Source organism: Leuciscus leuciscus (assembly GCF_965113295.1).
Source record: "Leuciscus leuciscus genome assembly, chromosome: 16".
Taxonomy (NCBI): Eukaryota; Metazoa; Chordata; class Actinopteri; order Cypriniformes; family Leuciscidae; genus Leuciscus; species Leuciscus leuciscus.
This window is the reverse complement of record NC_138740.1, coordinates 38,026,134-38,046,633: the sequence shown is the minus strand read 5'-3', so window position 1 is coordinate 38,046,633 and position 20,500 is coordinate 38,026,134. Positions and strand designations below refer to the sequence as shown.

The 20,500-nt window shown below is 38.3% G+C and overlaps 1 protein-coding gene across 1 annotated transcript in view; it reads right to left on the bottom strand.

Annotated features, from left to right (window-relative positions):
* ric1 (RIC1 homolog, RAB6A GEF complex partner 1) overlaps positions 1–20,500 on the bottom strand; it is a 69,269-nt gene that overhangs the window by 42,536 nt on the left and 6,233 nt on the right. Inside the window, exon 2 of the mRNA XM_082140112.1 lies at positions 12,400–12,507. Coding sequence (XP_081996238.1) covers positions 12,400–12,507 — 108 coding nt within the window. The remainder of the gene's footprint in view (positions 1–12,399; positions 12,508–20,500) is intronic.

Below are 20,500 nucleotides of genomic sequence, written 5' to 3'. Positions count from 1 at the left end.
ATGATTACAGGAGTGAACCGGACTTGATCCGTAACGTACACACTACACACGGGATAATGGATCGTTTCCAAGCGGCGCAGGAACTCTGACTGCAGAAAATAAAGACTAAGAAAGAAGAGTCTCCAGTCATGGTAAGAAATGCATTAAAAAAAACACCACCGCAGAGAAAGATCACTCACATTTCCTTCAGATAAGATGAAAATGATGATAGTTCTGTTCTGGTGAACACACCATCTTCACCAGAGGCGTCTTCACGTAACGAACATCAGTGTGTGTGTGTGTGTGTGATAATGAGGTGAGAACATTGCGGGTGTAGGTGTAATTCCTACACAGTTATTCTGACATAAAAGGGGCTTTTGCACTGGATGAACCTTTTCATAGTTCCTGTCACTAATGCGGAAGGACCTGCTTTGGAACTGGGAATTATTTTAGTTCCAGGAACGGCTTTTGGGAACTAAATTGGCTCCTACTTCAGAGTCGGGTCTGACCCAGAACAACATGAACTACCAGTGATGTAAGTGTGTGTTGACTGGTTGAACGCATGTGAAACGGGTAAGAAAACCACACAGTTTATAGCTGATATAGTTACTGCAGGAACATGGAAAACAGCGAGAGATGGACTGAAGGGACCAAGCAAGACATGTTGGGAAGCAAACAACAACATCGCACATCATTATATGGAAAAAAACAAACAAAAAACGGACATTTCAGACAAAATGAGAGTTTAATGGTTTAACCCTTAAGAATGAAGAAATCAAGACAGCCACAAATATTAGCATTATAATTTTACAGTTGTAAAGTTGTAAAATTATTCTTATGTTAATGTTAAAATTAAATACTCTATTTTATTTCATGGTAAAAAAAAAAAAAATCTATATAGGGATATTTTTGACATAAAAATGTGAGAAAAAAGAATTTCCACAGTAAAATAAAACAATTGAGTATTTACAACAAAAAAACATTTGTGTGTGTGTGTGTGTGTGTGTGTGTGTGTGTGTGTGAGACAAGAAATGGCTAAATTGTGCAGCTCTACAAACAAACCTGGAATATTTTTATAATATTTTTTATCTGAAAAATTACTATTAGATTTTTCCCCTCAAATCATGCTTGCCGCAGTGTGAGCCGCCCCTTTAGGTGTAAACTATTCTGTAATCCTGCTGAAATGGAATAAAACGGCTAAACACAAATATTTTACACTGAGAATCTCGTGCAAACATGTTAAATTACTCTATTCACATTAGTATTAGTATACGTTATTTTATACTGATATAAAATCAGCCATAAAACTATGGTATATAAATACTTTATTACTTTAAAATAATAAAAACAATAAAACCACAGTGCTAAAAATCTTGAGTTAAACTAAAATGGAGATTTTATCAAATAAAGCAGCATCCACAGTAAACAAATAAAAAATGAAATACTGAAAAATGTTTAAATAATTAAATAATTCGTTTGTGATTTTTAGGAAGTCCCCGAACAGCACATTTGCATAAAGACAGGAAGATGAAAGCGTCGAAACACAAGTGAAATCACTGGAGTCAGCGTTTCTCAGGTCTGTTGATGTGGTGAGAATAAACCCTCAGATTTCAGAAGCACACACTAGATCTGCACTCATCAAACCGCTGTGTGTTTCTGACTTCCTCCTCGATTGATCGTTCGCAAAGACCCGCCCTCTTTAGTTACTGTTGCTATGTCCGACAAGCCACACGTAATGTTCTCACGCATCGCGGAGCAGAGACGACACTGACAACGCACTGACAACGCACTGACAACGCACTGACAACGCACTGACAACGCACTGACAACGCACTGACAACGCACTGACAACCAGTGTTGGGGTAGTTACTCAAAAAAAGTAATTAGTTACTAGTTACTTCTGTAAATTGTAATGAGATTACTTTACTAGTTACTGCATTTGAAAAGTAACTTCACTACTTATTACTTTAAAACATCATAGCCCTATCATCACTTAGCCTGTCCGCATAGTGTTTATAAATGTAGCCTATACAAAATGGCATGTAAAACCATATGAAAGAACATTATAATATATATGAAGGTCATGCTGCTGCAGAAAACATTTTGACACAGTTTACAGCGTCTGCTTGAAGGGCCTGTGTCTATTTTTCACGCTATTTCTCTGCACAATCCTTGCGTTTCGTCTCCATCTCTCAGACTATTTTGACAGATACACACTGACACTGCTGCACGCTCACTCAAAGCCCAAAGGGGGAGGCGTTTAAAGATGTGATTGGACCAGCCCAGTGTGTCAATCAAGAAAAGATCCAATGGGCCAAGGTGTTTCATGGGCCGGTCAGCTAACTTATCAGGAAAAACAAACTGACGCAGACTTTTTTTAACTAATGCATTACACCGGCACACACTTAACCCAGCTCCGCCAATGTAGCAAAACGAATGGGCCGCCGATGTACGAGTTTTATGGTCCGTTAAGACAAAAAACAGAAAAAGAAAAAAAGTATGAGATGTCGGCCCAAAAGGCACGTCAGCCCACTGGGAATCTCCCGGTAGTCCCGATGGCCAGTACTTGCTGCCTGGGCATAGAGAGCATTTCACGCGAATATTTTTGTCCTTTCGAGCAATAAACTGAAAGTAATGTGAATATCGCCACTGGCCGAAACCCCGTCTCCGTCTCCATCTCCCGCTCCCCTTCGCACCAGCAGCTACGTCACTCAAATCGATCTCTATGACAACTGTGCCCAGAGAAGCACACACACACACACACACACACACACACACACACACACAGGCATGCACGCACCACTTAAACAGATCAGAGCTTTACACGCAGGCAAACACGGCTTGGGTAACGCAGGAAAGCGCGTTCCTAAAGTCTAGTAAAGTAGTGTAGTTACCGATATTTTTAGTGTAATGCGTTACTTTACTTCGTTACCCAAAAAAGTAATATCGTTACTGTAATCCATTACTTTGTAACTCGTTACCCCCAACACAGCTGACAACGCACTGACAACGCACTGACAACGCACTGACAACGCACTGACAACGCACTGACAACGCACTGACAGACCAGCTTACTTTTGATATGAAACAAAGTCTCAACTGTGTAAATTGTAATTAATAATCGCAATTTCAAGGGAATAATCGATAATTATGATTTGTCATAACTGCGCAGTCCTACATGCAATCAAACACACTTGTTCAGGAACACACACACACTCAGACACGAACACTCAGCTAACGCATTACAAGAGCAGCCCCGTATGATTTAATCAGCTTGATACGAACATGTCAGACATGTTTCAGAATCACATGCGCGTGTCGAGTATGTTTGGGTCTCAGGTTGTGTTGATGTACACACACACACACACACACACACATTCAGAGCCAGAAATAACCTTCTGGAGACGATCTGAAGCAAACGGCTCAGAGAAAACCATAGAAACAGGTTGATGTGAAGATAAGAGCAACTCATTCCCCTGGAGGAACTAAACCAAACCTCAGATCGAACCGACGGGACGGAGCGCATCATCAATGTTCTGCACAGACACCACAACCAAACTCATCAGATTAAATTCTGCTGTGAAGTTACTGAACTCTAAAGGAGCCCAAAATCAGCACGGATACACATGTACTAGAACTACTTATTTCCTGCTTCATCTCTGCAGGATTGTGGGAAATATTCATGAAGGTTTTATCACTTTCTGCCCACACAGGTCTGTATCTGGGGCCGAAGCTCCAGCCAATCACTGAACTCCTGGGAACGCTTCGGAAACAGCGATGCCAATAAGCGCCTGCCAATATTACCCATGATGCTCCATCGATTAGCCGCTGTGATGAGCGCGTGGAAAGCTCACAGGCTGTATGGAGGCGTCTGGTGTTTCAGAGATCTGTTCTCCAGACTAAACATCCCAAACCGACCCGCTGTTATCTCTGCACTTTAAACGTGTGCACTGGGTGTTCTGAGAGACACCACTGACAGATTACAGCACAAAAGTGTATCGTCTGGAGGGTTACGCTGTGTCTGTGTGTGTGTGTGTCTGTGTGTGTGCGTGTGTGTGTGTGTGTGCGTGTGTGTGTGTGTGTGCGTGTGTGTGTGTGTGTGCGTGTGTGTGTGTGTGTGTGTGTGTGTGTGTGTGTGTGTGTGTGTGTGTGTGTGTGTGTGTGTGTGTGTGTACGTGTGTGTGTACGTGTGTGTGTGTGTGTGTGTGTGTGTGTGTGTGTGTGTACGTGTGTGTGTGTGTGTGCGTGTGTGTGTGTACGTGTACGTGTGTGTGTGTGTGTGTGTGTGTGTGTGTGTGTGTGTGTGTGTGTGTGTGTGTGTGTGTGTGTGTGTGTGTGTGTGTGTGTGTGTGTGTGTGTGTGTGTGTGTGTGCGTGCGCGTGCGTGCGCGTGCGTGTGTGTGCGTGCGCGTGCGCGCGCGTGCGCGTGCGTGTGTGTGTGTGTGTGTGTGTGTGTGTACGTGTGTGTGTGTGTGTGTGTGTGTGTGTGTGTGTCAGCAGATCAGATCTGGGAGTTTAAAGAAAACATTTGTACCATTTAATCTGCAACTTCACACTGATTCAGACGGAGAATGTCATTCAGAAAATGCTGAATTACACTTTTAAATGCAGGTATCGGGTTTCAACTTACTCAAATATCCAATTATACAAATGTAGAGAAAAACAACAAACAACAAAACTTTAAAGTGGTTTAAATGTTTGACTTATATCTTACTAGGATGCAATTATAGTTTATAATCTTTATTATATACAGAAATGACCCATGGTGAAGATATTTAGACAGTTTGTGAACCCGGTTTTGTTTTCAGGGAGTTTAAATATAAACTTGAATCATTCATTCAACCGATTTAAAACAAAATCATTTCTAATGAATTCAATATTTTTAAAACAAACTGCACAATTAACATCGTCAGAATCTTGTGTAAATGTTATTTTGTTTAGTTGTCTATTTTGATCTCTATTTTAAATGAAAAAATTTATATATATTATTGATACATGATAAAAGTTACATACACACACACACACACACACACAATGACAAATAAACATGCGACAATAAAATAATAATAATAATAATAATAATAATAATAATAAATCATTATTATTATTATTATTTCAAATTATGATAAAAATTTCTTCTTCTTCTTCTTATTATTATTATTACTACTACTAATTTATTATCATCATAATAATAAATTATTTGCAGTAATGTAATGAAAATCATTACATTGACTTATGTTCTAGATTCTTTATCATTTGATTTAATTTGGGTGCAGTGAAGAGGATTCTTTATGAAAATGTGATTAAATGTAATAAACTGGAAATGAGCATTTCCTTAAACAATTTCTTTCTTTATCTTTTGATATCGGGTGTAATGTGATCTGGAACATGTTCTTGACGAGGGAAAAACTCAAATGGAAAAACAGATTCTCTGAATCAATCGGTAAACCCAGATATCCCATGATCCTCTGGGCTCTCAGTTACAGTATAAACAGTAAAGAGAGACGTGGTCCTGGCAGAAATGCAGCACTTCTCTTTGGATTCATCTGGAATATTCTAAAGTATTTACTCCACTGAATAACAAAATCAGTGTTAAGCCCATAAACAGCAAACACATGCAACACAATCACAGGGTTAAAAATGTCTTTTAAACTGCATTTATCAGCAGTTCACCTGATATCATATTAATGCACAATGAATATTAAAATGTCTAGTCTGATGAAGCTGTATTGTGAAGGGATGTGTGACATTTCGGTGTGACCTGAGATAAACCACCTTATCCATGTCAATGTCATAATCTGTGACTCGTGTAAACGAACCTGGAGGATGGAGAGTCAAACACTATCAGCTAAAACTGCATGAGGAAAATAACCAGCCATTATCTGTGGTTTCCTGCGTCAGGTAATGCTGATGACCCAAAACCAGCGCTATCACGACTAAACAGTCAATGTTTATTCAGACACGGAAGAACGGTGAAATGAAGCCTGAGGTTGAGCTGTAATTCTGCACCGCTGTGACGTCAGGCAGTGGAAACACACAGCTCTGGTGTCTGAACACACACACACACACACACACACACACACACGTGACGCTTCTGATACGATCCGACAGAACCAGACCCATGTGAGGACAACAACAACAACAACGAGCAACAAGAGCAACAACAACAACGAGCAACAAGAGCAACAACAACAACGAACAACAAGAACAACAACAAGAGCAACAAGAGCAACAAGAACAACAAGAGCAACAACAACGAGCAACAAGAGCAACAACAACAACGAACAACAAGAACAACAACAAGAGCAACAAGAGCAACAAGAACAACAAGAGCAACAACAACAACGAGCAACAAGAGCAACAACGAGCAACAAGAGCAACAACGAGCAACAAGAGCAACAACGAGCAACAAGAACAACAACAACAAGAACAACAAGAACAACAAGAACAACAACAACGAGCAACAAGAGCAACAACAACGAGCAACAAGAACAACAACAAGAGCAACAAGAACAACAACAACAACAACAACAGCAATAAGAGCAACAACAACAACGAACAACCAGAGCAACAAGAACAACAACAAGAGCAACAAGAACAACAACAAGAGCAACAAGAGCAACAACAAGAACAACAACCAGAGCAACAAGAACAACAACAACAACAACAAGAACAACAAGAGCAACAAGAGCAACAACAAGAACAACAACCAGAGCAACAAGAACAACAACAACAACAAGAACAACAACAAGAGCAACAACGAGCAACAAGAGCAACAACGAGCAACAAGAGCAACAACAAGAGCAACAAGAGCAACAACAACAACAGCAACAACAACAGCAACAGCAACAAGAACAACAACAAGAGCAACAAGAGCAACAAGAACAACAACAAGAACAACAACAAGAGCAACAACAAGAGCAACAAGAGCAACAACGAGCAACAAGAGCAACAACAACAGCAACAACAACCAGAGCAACAAGAACAGCAACAAGAGCAACAACAACAACAACAACAGCAATAAGAGCAACAACAACAACGAGCAACAAGAGCAACAACAACAAGAGCAACAAGAACAGCAACAAGAGCAACAACAACAAGAGCAACAAGAACAACAACAAGAGCAACAACGAGCAACAAGAGCAACAACGAGCAACAAGAGCAACAACAAGAACAACAACCAGAGCAACAAGAACAACAACAACAACAAGAACAACAACAAGAGCAACAACGAGCAACAAGAGCAACAACGAGCAACAAGAGCAACAACAAGAGCAACAAGAGCAACAACAACAACAGCAACAACAACAGCAACAGCAACAAGAACAACAACAAGAGCAACAAGAGCAACAAGAACAACAACAAGAACAACAACAAGAGCAACAACAAGAGCAACAAGAGCAACAACGAGCAACAAGAGCAACAACAACAGCAACAACAACCAGAGCAACAAGAACAGCAACAAGAGCAACAACAACAACAACAACAGCAATAAGAGCAACAACAACAACGAGCAACAAGAGCAACAACAACAAGAGCAACAAGAACAGCAACAAGAGCAACAACAACAAGAGCAACAAGAACAACAACAAGAGCAACAACGAGCAACAAGAGCAACAACGAGCAACAAGAGCAACAACAAGAACAACAACCAGAGCAACAAGAACAACAACAACAACAAGAACAACAACAAGAGCAACAACGAGCAACAAGAGCAACAACGAGCAACAAGAGCAACAACAAGAGCAACAAGAGCAACAACAACAACAGCAACAACAACAGCAACAGCAACAAGAACAACAACAAGAGCAACAAGAACAACAACAAGAACAACAACAAGAGCAACAACAAGAGCAACAAGAGCAACAACGAGCAACAAGAGCAACAACAACAGCAACAACAACCAGAGCAACAAGAACAGCAACAAGAGCAACAACAACAACAGCAATAAGAGCAACAACAACAACGAGCAACAAGAGCAACAACAACAAGAGCAACAAGAACAACAAGAGCAACAAGAACAACAACAACAAGAACAACAAGAACAACAAGAGCAACAAAAAACAACAACGAGCAACAAGAACAACAACAGCGAGCAACAACAACAAGAGCAACAACAACAACAACAGCAATAAGAGCAACAAGAGCAACAACAGCGAGCAGCAACAACAACGAAAACAACAACAACAGCAATAAGAACAAGAGCAACAACAACAGCAATAAGAGCAACAAGAACAACAACAGCGAGCTACAAGAACAACAACAACAAGAGCAACAAGAACAAGAACAGCGAGCAACAAGAGCAACAACGACGACGACAACGAGCAACAAGAAAAACAAGAACAACAATTCTGATTAGACAACTAAACAAAATATGTTTTTTCCCAAGAGGTTCTGACAAAATGTTAATTGCTGCAGTCAATTAAAAAATGTTTAATTAATTGGAATGATTATTTTTTAAAAATGACCAAAATAGACAATCATCTTTTGAAAGTAACTTGATGCTTCAAATAAAGATTGTGTCATAGTTACACCAGTAGGAGACTGTTAAAAACTGTATTTGTCATTGAATCATTCACTCACTCATAAATACTTCACTTGCTTCAGCGTTTTTTTTTAACAAATCTCTTGAACGAATGATTCAATAACAAATACAGTTTGTAACAGTCTCCTACTGGTGTAACTATGACACAATCTTTATTTGAAGCATCAAGTTACTTTCAAAAGATGATTGTCTATTTTGGTCGCATCTGTGGACATCAGTGTTGATATCAGACCTATAATCTTTTATCCCAGTGCTTCTGTGATCATTAGAATATATTTTTATATCACACAAATAACGATACTGTGTGGTTGAAAAGCCTGTTTAATATCGATATATGATCATATTTTTTTATTACATTTAAAATTTAATTATAATATTTAAATCTGATAGATGCTTTCTCTGGCTCGGCAGCAGTGCAAACGCACACAGTAGAATCGTTGTCATTTACGAATGAGATCTTTTGGTGTTTGAATCAAGATCTCGATCTTTTAATGATTAATAATGCAGCTCTACTCAGGACACAAACTAAAGACACGGCTTCTTTAAACTCATGGTGGAAGATGCTGAAAAAATAGCAAAACAATGTCTAAAAACATCTATTTTATATGAGTGTGCCGATTTAAAAACATATAATTCAATAAACGCCTCCTTAAAGGAGTAGTTCACTTCAGAATTAATTTCCTGATAATTTATTGACCCCCACGTCATCTGAGATATTCATGTCTTTCTTTCTTCAGTCGAAAACAAATGAAGGTTTTTGAGGGAAACGTTCCAGAATTTTCTCCATATAGTGACTTCAATGGGGTCCAACGGGTTGAAGGTCCAAATGTGAGTTTCAGTGCAGCTTCAAAGTCTCGACACGATCCAGCCGTGGAATAAGAGTCTTATCTAGACAAACCAGCCGACATTTTATAACAAAAATAAACATTTAGATACTTTTTAACCACAAATGCTGGTCTTGCACTAGCTGTGATGCGACACACATTACGTAATCATGTTGAAAGGTCAAGCGTGACGTAGGCGGAAGAACAGACCCAGTGTTTACAAAGCCAACGAGCAAAGACTGAGTCAAACGCCCTTTACAAAAAAATACATAAATAAAAGGTAAAACAACAATTTCGGACAATTTTTAAGTTGGAGGAGAAAAGAAGATGGAGTTTTTCGCTCTACATTTTCCACCTACGTCTGGTTACCGCCTGACCTTTCCAACGGGATTATGTAATGCGTGAAGTCGTGGACGTGCAAGACGAGCATTTGTGATTAAAAAGTTTAGATATATATTTCTAGATAAGACCCTTATTCCTCGGCTGGGATCGTGTCGAGACTTTGATGCTGCAATATATATATATATATATATATATATATATATATATATATATATATATATATATATATATATATATATATATATATATATATATATATATATATATATATATATACACACACTACCGAAAATTTTTAATGTTTTTAAAAGAAGTCTCTTCTGCTCTCCAAGGCTGCGTTTGATTAAAAATACAAACAAAAACAGTAATATTGTGAAATATTATTCCAATGTAAATCAGCTGTTTTCTATGTGAATATATAGTAAAGTGTAATTTATTCCTGTGATCAAAGCTGAATGTTCAGCATCATTACTCCAGTGTCACATGATCCTTCACAAATCATTCTGATATGAGGATCTGATGCTCAAGAAACATTCATTATTATTATCAATGTTGAAAACAGTTGTGTACAATTTTTCACAATTCTTTGATGAATAGAAAGTTCAAAAGAACAGCATTTATCTGAAATCCAAAGCTTTTGTAACATTAAACACTACCGTTCAGAAGTTTGGGGTCAGTAAGGATTTTAATTTTATTTTTGGGGGAAAGAAATAAAATAAATCAATACTTTTATTCATCAAGGATGAGTTAAACTGATCAAAAGTGACAGTAAAGACATTTATTATGTTAGAAAATATTCTATTTTAAATAAATGCTGTTCTTTTGAACTTTCTATTCATCAAAGAATTTTGGGGAAAAAAATGTGTACACAACAGTCTTCAACATTGATAATAATAATGAATGTTTCTTGAGCATCAAATCATCATATCAGAATGATTTGTGAAGGATCATGTGACACTGAAGACTGGAGTAATGATGCTGGAAATTCAGCTTTGATCACAGGAATAAATTACACTTTACTATATATTTACATAGAAAACAGTCATTTTAAATTGTCATAATATTTAATTCAATTTATTTTTAAATTGTTTTTTATCAAATAAATGCAGCATTGGTGAGCAGAAGAGACTTCTTTTAAAAACATTAAAAAATCTTACTGACCCCAAACTTTTGAACGGTAGTGTATATATGACATTTTCTATATTGAGGAAATTTTCCACTATGTGGAGAAAAATCCTGGAATGTTTTCCTCAAAAACCAGACATGAACATCTTGGATGACGTAATGAATGATGAGTAAATTATCAGGATATTTTAAGGATAATTCTGAAGTGAACTAAACCCAGTTTGAGAGAGGGCTTGTAGACTTTAGAGGATGATGTGATGATCAATGGAAGGAGTATCTAACTGTATAACTGTATAGTGTCATCAACAGAGGGAACAGCAGTGAATGTGACTGACAGACGCGAGTGCGCGTTCAGTCTTTTGTGTGGCATTTAAAGAGACGAACGTCGAGCTGTCTCTCCTCATCTCGGTCTGTCTGTCTGCATTAATAGAGCAGAATGACAGCAATTATGCAGCTTAACAAAAGAGAATCGACAGTTTGTTTTGTTCACTGTACGCCGTCCCTCCACAAGTGACGGACGCTCGACTGCACAAAAACTCACATTAACATTTAAACAATCGTCTCCTCTGTGAAGGACATGATGTGCGACTGGAATAATTACGCCGCCTAACTTTTGGATCAGCCTCCATCCATGATGCCTTAAAATACCTCCACTGTGGGCGGCTCGCTAGGGCTGTTTGTGGTGAGATTAACGAGTTTTCAACTCGACGCTGGAGGAACTGTCAATGTAGAGGAGATACAGAGTGCATTTGTGGTTGAAGAAACATGGTGATGTCGTCATCAAATCAATCAATCTCCACATACAAGAGTAGATGGAGACGTGCAAAACCACAGATTTTGTAAATTAACTTGTTGGTTTAGGGTCACGTCCAAGTCACAAAACTCCAATTTTGCATTCAAAATTCTTTAAATCCACATTAAACACTGCTATTTTGCAAACTAAGCAATCCCAACGCGTCCATAAACAGGAGTACCTACCAGTCCGAACACGTCTAAGCTCTCGCTACACAACACAGACGGTTCCCCTCAACACGGCTTCTGTGTAGCGTATCAAGTGGTTCTGACTTTCTGTTGATCTGCTTTGGCCCCGTGTGGGTCTTTCTGATCATGCATTTTGTGTTTCTGACATGCAATCAAACTCCAACCTCACCGGCGAGTCAAAAAACACACTCGTTCATGAACACACACACACACACTCAGACATGAACACTCAGCTAATGCATCACAAGAGCAGCCCTGTATGATTTACTCAGCTTGATACGAACATGTCAGACATGTTTACAGAGAGTATGTTTTGGTCTCAGGTTCTGTTGTGTTCATGTACACACACACACACACACACACACACACATTCAGAGCCAGAAATAACCTTCTGGAGACGATCTGAAGCAAACGGCTCAGAGAAAACCATAGAAACAGGTTGATGTGAAGATAAGAGCAACTCATTCCCCTGGAGGAACTAAACCAAACCTCAGATCGAACCGACGGGGCGGAGCGCATCATCAATGTTCTGCACAGACACCACAACCAAACTCATCATAATGTGCACACACACACACACGAGAGACAGACGTGTTTTACTCACCGCCACTGCGATCATGGAGTCGTCGGGTTTCCACTCCACCTGCTGATAGAAGCCGAACTGTGCGGCCGCTTTCCCAGACTCAATATAGCTGACGATCAACACGCTGGGCTACAGACAGACAGAGACAGAGATAGAGTTAGACATGTCAATTCATTTGAGTCAGTGTGGTTTAGTTATGTACATTTAATTTAATATTCAACAATATTATTGATCTGCCTGCATTGACACCATTATACGAGAACAGAACTGAGCTGGACGATGAAAAATTAAAAAAGCGATATAGAAATAAAGGTGACTTGAGTTATGTACAAGTCAATCATCACTAGTGTTGAGGACAGTGTTCTGCTGCTTTACTAAGTGATCAGTGCTATTGGCTGCGTCAGCATCACACACATGTGTCGTGTTGCTCACATGACCAGCGTCAGCCAATAGTGAGCCGGCGTTCTGACGTAGAAGAGATCGTTGAATAATGTCATCATTTTAGGGGGTTTTGCGCACAAAAAGTATTCATGTCGCTTCATAACATTACATTTGAACCACTGTAGTCACATGGACTATTTTAACGATGTCTTTACTACCTTTCTGGACCTTGAAAGTCACAATGACGTTGCTGCCTATGTGCGATCAGAAACCTCTCAGATTCCATCAAATCTTTCATTTGTGTTCTGAAGATGAACGAAGGTCTTAGAGGTTTGGAACGACATGAGGCTGAATAATTAATGACAGACACTTCACTTTTGGGTGAAATAAGCCTTTAAGAGATATATTCAAGTCATTTTAGTGTAATGTTCACTGCATGCATATGAAATAATGCCAAACTTTGCAAATAAAGTTAAGAATAACCAAGAATATTCTTGTAATAAGATGCTCCAAAATGACTCTGAATCATCTAACAGAGGAAAAACAAAAGTTTAACGCCGTTCATCGTGTGCGTTTACGTCTTTATTCTACAGATCAACAGAACCGCATGACATTCTCCCAGTGAAATGCGGAGCAGCAGGGAAACCCATCAGGAGAAATGAGAGACGGATGTGCGGAAGAGAACAGAACAGCGCTTGGCCACAAAGAAAAACACCCAAAAATGGAAGCAAAGTGCTGGTTTCATTCTGCCAACGGGGAGCTGTAAACCTCAACACACACACACACACACATTCATGTGTGTAAAACTAACACTAACGTCACAGAATCTGCATTTACTTTCAGCGTGTGTGTGTGAAGGTCGTTCCTCATGAGTGTTTCGTTCAGGGGTCACGAAAGGTCAGACAGGCTTCAGATTCCACACGAGAGAAACATTCACAACTAGTGTCTGTGATTGACAGCTGTATTTACCATCAGACGTCAGCGGATCCAGGACCGGCTTTATTTTGATCAAACACCTGTACCTATAGCAACCAGCCATGTGTACATTTATAACTTGAATTACTCACATTATCCAAAGACTGACGTCACGTTACTCTGTAAAACTGTAGGTAAATGACTCTAATAGTGGGTGCAAATGTTTTTCTATGGCAACTCAAGCACTCAGTGACGCTCCTTTTCATACAGCCTGACTAAAAAGGAAAGAAAAACATCTCTGACAAATTAGAGAATGCACCAAAAATCATGCATGTAAATCATCTGCAGAGTTGCATAACAGACCGAGAGCGTAACGCACGACGGTGGTTGTCCTAAACTCACTCTCGATCTGAATTCAACACGCTTACACAAAGCACACGTTACTTCCTGCCCTATGATACAATAAACAACTGATTCATGTCCTCTGATACAATCATGCTTGTTAAATCGTGCAGAGAAAATACATTTGTGCATCATCTTCAACCTGATGTAATATTTGCATCATGCATTTTCTGTAAAGCTGCTTTGAAACGATTTGTACTGTGAAAAACGCGCTACACAAATAAACATGAATTCAACTGAACCTCCATCATCACCACAGATGAAATATTCAAGTTTGTGCAAAAAAACAAAATACAAAAAGGGCATCCAGCAGACAAACATGCACATTTAATCTTTATTATCAAACTGCAATTATCAGACTGTTTTAATAGTGACCAAAAAGTCCTGTTCACGCCAATAAGAAATAGAAAGTTTTAATTAATAATCATTTAGTCCAGTGGAATGATAAAAACACTGACAGCCAATCAGAATCCAGGCTTTAAAGAGCTCGAGCATTTAAAGCGGCAGACGACAAAACTGCAGTGCTTATAATATTAATAAATGGACAGATATAGTCCGCTCGTGTAGACACTTATATACAGTCAAACCAAAATGTATGCAGACACCAGATATCATTTTTGATTTTTTTTTTCACTAGTGTGTGCAGGACACTATAGATAATTTATGTAAGTGAGGAGAGAAAAATAAAGTAAACTTGTGACATAGCCTATTATACGCCACAATTTTTCATACAGGGACTACCAGTAACATTTATTAAAAAAATTGGGACCAAAAATGATTCCGACACTTTGAGCTGATCATGTTTTGCTGAAGTGTTTTGTCTTTAATTGCTAATGCTCTTTTTACACACAGACTGAACACAATGAAGCATTGCTTGGTCACTGGTTGAGCTAAACTGGTATTATGTAATTGTGTAGTTAAATTTAACAGCTGACAGATATTCAACATAATTCATGTGTGAGACAGTCTAACAGAAGGACGGACAAAACCAGTCAAATATCAACTGAGTTCTGCTCATATTTTATTACCATTTTCTAAACTCTAGCAAATAAACTGTGATAATGTCAGAAATGTTGATGGTGTCTGAATACACTTTGGTTTGACTGTAGTTATCGTTCCTGAACAAAGTGAAACCAAAAAGACAAGCAAAAAGGGATGTGAAATCAGACACAGAGAAACATTGTGATCGGTCCTTCACTGTCCTCATGTTGCTCTGTTGTGAAGAAACTGCCACTGTAACAAAAAAGAAAAAGACAAGAGCAACACTATCGTGCTAATCATCATCATCATATTTCACATCTGTGTGTGTCTGTGTTTGGTTGCCACATCCAAGTGAACACAACATGATCCATTTTTAGATGTATTTGACTCAGTAAATCATCAGACATATCAGACCCTAAAACCCTCTAATGATCACAGCCAATCATTGATTACTCCAACATTTGGCGCATTTCCATTACAGATTTGCACAAAACTTTTGTGTTTTTTTTCCTAAATGTCGACAAAAAACTATTGCGAAATGACGGCGTTTCCATTAAACGATGTGGTGCGACTAAAACTTGATTTTTTCGTCTCACGATAAGTCATTCCAGAAGTCATGGCGACGGACGTTGGTAGGTTTATGTATATCCCAGCCACCGCACTAGCCATTATTATTAATGGAAGGAGAAGTATGTGTGTTTTCCAATCATTAATGGCAAGGAACAACCCTTAGAGACGCCATCTTTAGAATATTGTCTTTGAACTTCCATTTTTGTGGTCGCTCTGTATATTTCTATGGATTTACTTAATGTAAAGTTAACGAAAGTTATCATGAGGATTGTAATGTTTAAACCAGATGACAAAACAAATGTCAGTCGACCGGGAAGATTTTAAATAAAACGAGCCGTTCATTAATAAACACGCAAAATCGTGTGAAAATACAGACCGGAAGACAAAAGACAACGAGCGCAGTGCTGAAAAGAGGCGGAGCTACATAAGGTCTATACTGGGAGCGACTCATATGAGGAGTTTCTCCCTCAGATCTGCTTCGAGGTCTTGATTGTGGCATTTATTTGAGGTTTAGAATCCATTATTCCTGTAATTCTTCTGTCTTTTATGAGTTTAATAAAGAACTCTGTCTCGTATTCTGTCCAAACACACCGCGTCATCTACGTCAGCTGACCTGTAAATGCGCAAAAATTGTTTCCATTGCAGTTTTGCGACATATTTCTTTTTCGAATAGCCTGTAAAACCTCCTCATGCGAGCGGAAACACTTTTTTGCGATCAATGGGAGTTTTTGCGAAATTGACGCGTTTCCATCGGGCGCATTTTCAATTCGCGATATTATTTTGCGCAATTTGAAGGGTAATGGAAAAGCGGCTAGTGCCGACAGCCAGCAACAAGACATGTTTATACAAGATTCAACTCAGGTGTGTCCAAACTATAATACATATAACAATATCCTTCATCTCCAACATATCCTTATCATTCACTTAGCACTACCTCACTGTTTGTGTCCAGTGTGTCTATCTTTGTATCTTATTTTGCATTGTATATTATGTCTTTGTCTGTTTATTTGATTGGGATAATTTTATCTATTCTCATTTACATTGTGTCTATCTTTTTCAATTGTCCCTGGTATTTATATGCACTGTTTCCATGGTTTATAGTTATCCTGCTAAATCTGAAGAGCTGCTAAATGTGTTTCGTTGTTTCTTTTAATAATAAAGATTTATTCTATTCTATCCAGAGGCAAATGATGATCTGATCGAAGCCTTGACTGATTCACATCACAGGGAACTATAGTGGAGCGAAACCCATGAAGCGCATGCATGTTCGTACCACTGATGAACAATCATAAGCTGCTTTTGTTCAGTAATCACGTTACATGAACTGAGGCTCAGATCTCGTACTGATGTTAAGATGTTAAGATTACCACTAACCCCAAATCACCTCATAGTTTAGGTCACAACTGCACATGTACAGACAACATTAGGTAACGCTTTATTTTACAGTGTCCTTGTTACATGTTACATGTACCTACCATAGTATTAACAGTAAATTATGCATAATTACATGCAATTAACCCTCAACCAAATCCTACCCTAACCCTATAGTAAGTACATGTAGTTAGTTAATATTACTCAGTACTTAAATATATGATTAAAGTGTAACAATGACACCTTAAAATAAAGTGTAGCCCAACATTATGACTGTTTCCAATCACGTTTCTCAAACACGGTCTGTCATTGGTCAGTTAAAATGAATAGCCCCGCCCCCAAACTCCCACGATTGGTTGAGACCGAAGATGACACGTCTGTTCGCTCATTTAAACGGATCAGTGTTGTGAAAGTGACTCTGAACACCGTAAACCTGAGCATCTGTACAGGATGGTTCGTGATGGTTGTTCACTAATACTCATCTTACAGGCTCACACACACACAACAGATGAAATATGATCGCACAGCGCTACACAACACACACTGAGCATGCATTTCACCAGCGATTGTGTGTATAAGTGTGACTTTACATCTGCTGCTGCTGTACATCTCAATGAGTTTAAATGAGTTATAAAGATGTGTGCAGAATGTATGATGTATGAATGATTTATAAAACGTCTATGTACAAAACAAGTCTTCCTGGATGCGTCCATCTTTATAAATCACAGTTTAACTGAAGCATCAATGTGCACCAAAACGAATTATGTGTGCTCATATGCAGACTTCATAATATTTGAATATTTCATAATTAATAGGGCTGTGAAAAAATTAATCGCGTCCAAAATACAATGTATATTATATATAAATATTTTATATATAAATAACTCATTTTTCTTAAATATATACATGCAAGTGTGTGCATTTATATATACAAAATAATTATACACAGTACACACAGTATATTAACACAAACTTTTATTTTGGATGCGATTAATCGCAATTAATCTTTTCACAGCCCTAATAATTAATGTTGGATTATTTTAATTACTGGTGTGCAAAAAGTTTGGTCGAATGCCCGTCAGTTATTGTACAATTTTGAACATTTATACGACTTAAATTCTTAAATTCTTATTTGTTCCTCAACTTTAACGTAGGTAGGATGAAATGAAATAGAATTTAGGCTTAAATCTGATTGCACGTGTGTTTATAACTGAGCCCGAAAACATAAATCACGTCTGAAATCATAACCATATTAGGGATGTGTGTGTAGTCTAATCGAAGACAGTTCCAACAGAAGCGTTGTGTGTCTCTGTGCAACAAAATATCATCTAATTATCTCCATTTCATTAAATATCATCAAGATTATATTCTGTGGCATTTCCGTCGTCAATAGCAACGCATTATCCATGTATCACAACGGACGCGCTCTCTCGTTTCATGCAAATACAACTTGCCGTCTTCCGTCTCCGTTTCTGATCGTATCAACCAAAACAATCCAAGGTTTCTATTTAACACCGTGGCTAGACTAACAAATAAACAGACGTCACCCGAACAAAATATCCCGTTACAGTTCAGTAGTAATGATTTCATGAACTACTTCACTGAGAAAATAGAAAGCATCAGAACCACAATTATAAACGTTCAATCTTCAATCGCGCCTTACAATTCAGCTTCAATTATCACCCCGAAAGAACAATTACAGTGCTTTACAACTATAGAACAAAAAGAGTTAAATAAACTTATCACTTCATCTAAAACAACAACATGTTTATTAGATCCTATACCAACTAAACTACTGAAAGAAGTGTTATCTGTAGTGGAAGAGCCTCTCCTCAATATTATTAACTCGTCTTTATCTTTAGGTCATGTTCCAAGAACATTTAAACTGGCAGTTATAAAACCTCTCATTAAGAAACCACAATTAGATCATAATAATCTAGCAAATTATAGACCCATTTCAAATCTTCCATTTATGTCTAAAATATTAGAAAAAGTGGTGTCCGCTCAACTGGGCTCTTTCTTGCAACAAAATGATATCTATGAAAAGTTTCAGTCTGGATTCAGACCGCATCATAGCACTGAAACTGCGCTCGTTAAAATCACAAATGATTTACTTTTAGCTTCTGACCAAGGCTGTATCTCAATACTAGTTTTACTTGATCTTAGTGCTGCGTTCGATACTATAGATCACACAATACTCTTAGATCGACTACAAAATTATACTGGTGTTCAAGGACAAGCACTAAGCTGGTTCAAATCATACCTATCTGACCGCTACCATTTTGTCTATTTAAATGGAGAAAAATCGATCATAACTCCAGTAAACTATGGAGTGCCGCAGGGATCTGTATTAGGCCCCCTGTTATTTTCAATATATATGATGCCACTTGGAAATATTATAAGGAAACATGGAATTAGTTTCCATTGTTATGCTGATGACACTCAAATATATATTTCATCACGGCCGGATGAAAACGCTACATTTTCCAAATTGACAGAGTGTGTTAAAGATATAAAAGATTGGATGACGCGTAATTTTCTTTTATTAAATCCAGACAAGACAGAGGTAATACTTATCGGTTCAAAAAACCGCCCACAAAACCTCGCACAATACAACTTTAACATCATAGGATGTCCTGTTACTTTATCCTCTACAGTAAAAGACCTGGGTGTTATACTCGATTGCAACCTGTCTTTTGAAAATCATATTTCTTATGTTACAAAAACAGCCTTTTTCCACCTTAGAAACATTGCTAAGCTACGTAATATGCTATCAGTTTCTGATGCAGAAAAGTTAGTTCATGCATTCATGACCTCGAGACTGGATTACTGTAATGCTTTATTAGCTGGTTGTCCTGCATCCTCAATAAACAAGCTACAGTTAGTCCAAAATGCCGCCGCTAGAGTTCTTACGAGATCAAGAAAATATGATCATATAACACCGATTTTATCATCACTGCATTGGTTACCTATAAAGTTCCGTATTAATTACAAGGTATTGCTACTGACTTATAAAGCCCTAAACGGCTTAGCTCCAGTCTATTTAACGGATCTTCTATCGCCCTATAATCCATCGCGCTCTTTGAGATCACTAAATTCAAGGCTTTTGGTCATACCTAGGATATCCAGAACCACCAAAGGAGGGAGAGCATTTTCACATTTGGCTCCAAAACTCTGGAATAGTCTTCCTGATACTGTTCGTTGCTCAGACTCGCTCTCCCAGTTTAAAACTAGATTAAAGTCGCATCTCTTCAGCCAGGCATTCATATAATCCTACAGTTCAAACTACAATCCGGCCTCTATCCAATGCCAGAGGAGAACTGGCCCCCGACTGAGCCTGGGTTCTCCCAAGGTTTTTTTTTCTCCATTAAGGCACCTGATGGAGTTTTAGGACACCATTAGGTCACTTGATGGAGTTTTTCGGTTCCTTGCCACTGTTGCCTTTGGCTTGCTCAGTTGGGGATATTTTGGGGATATTTAATTTAATTTTATCAATCAATAA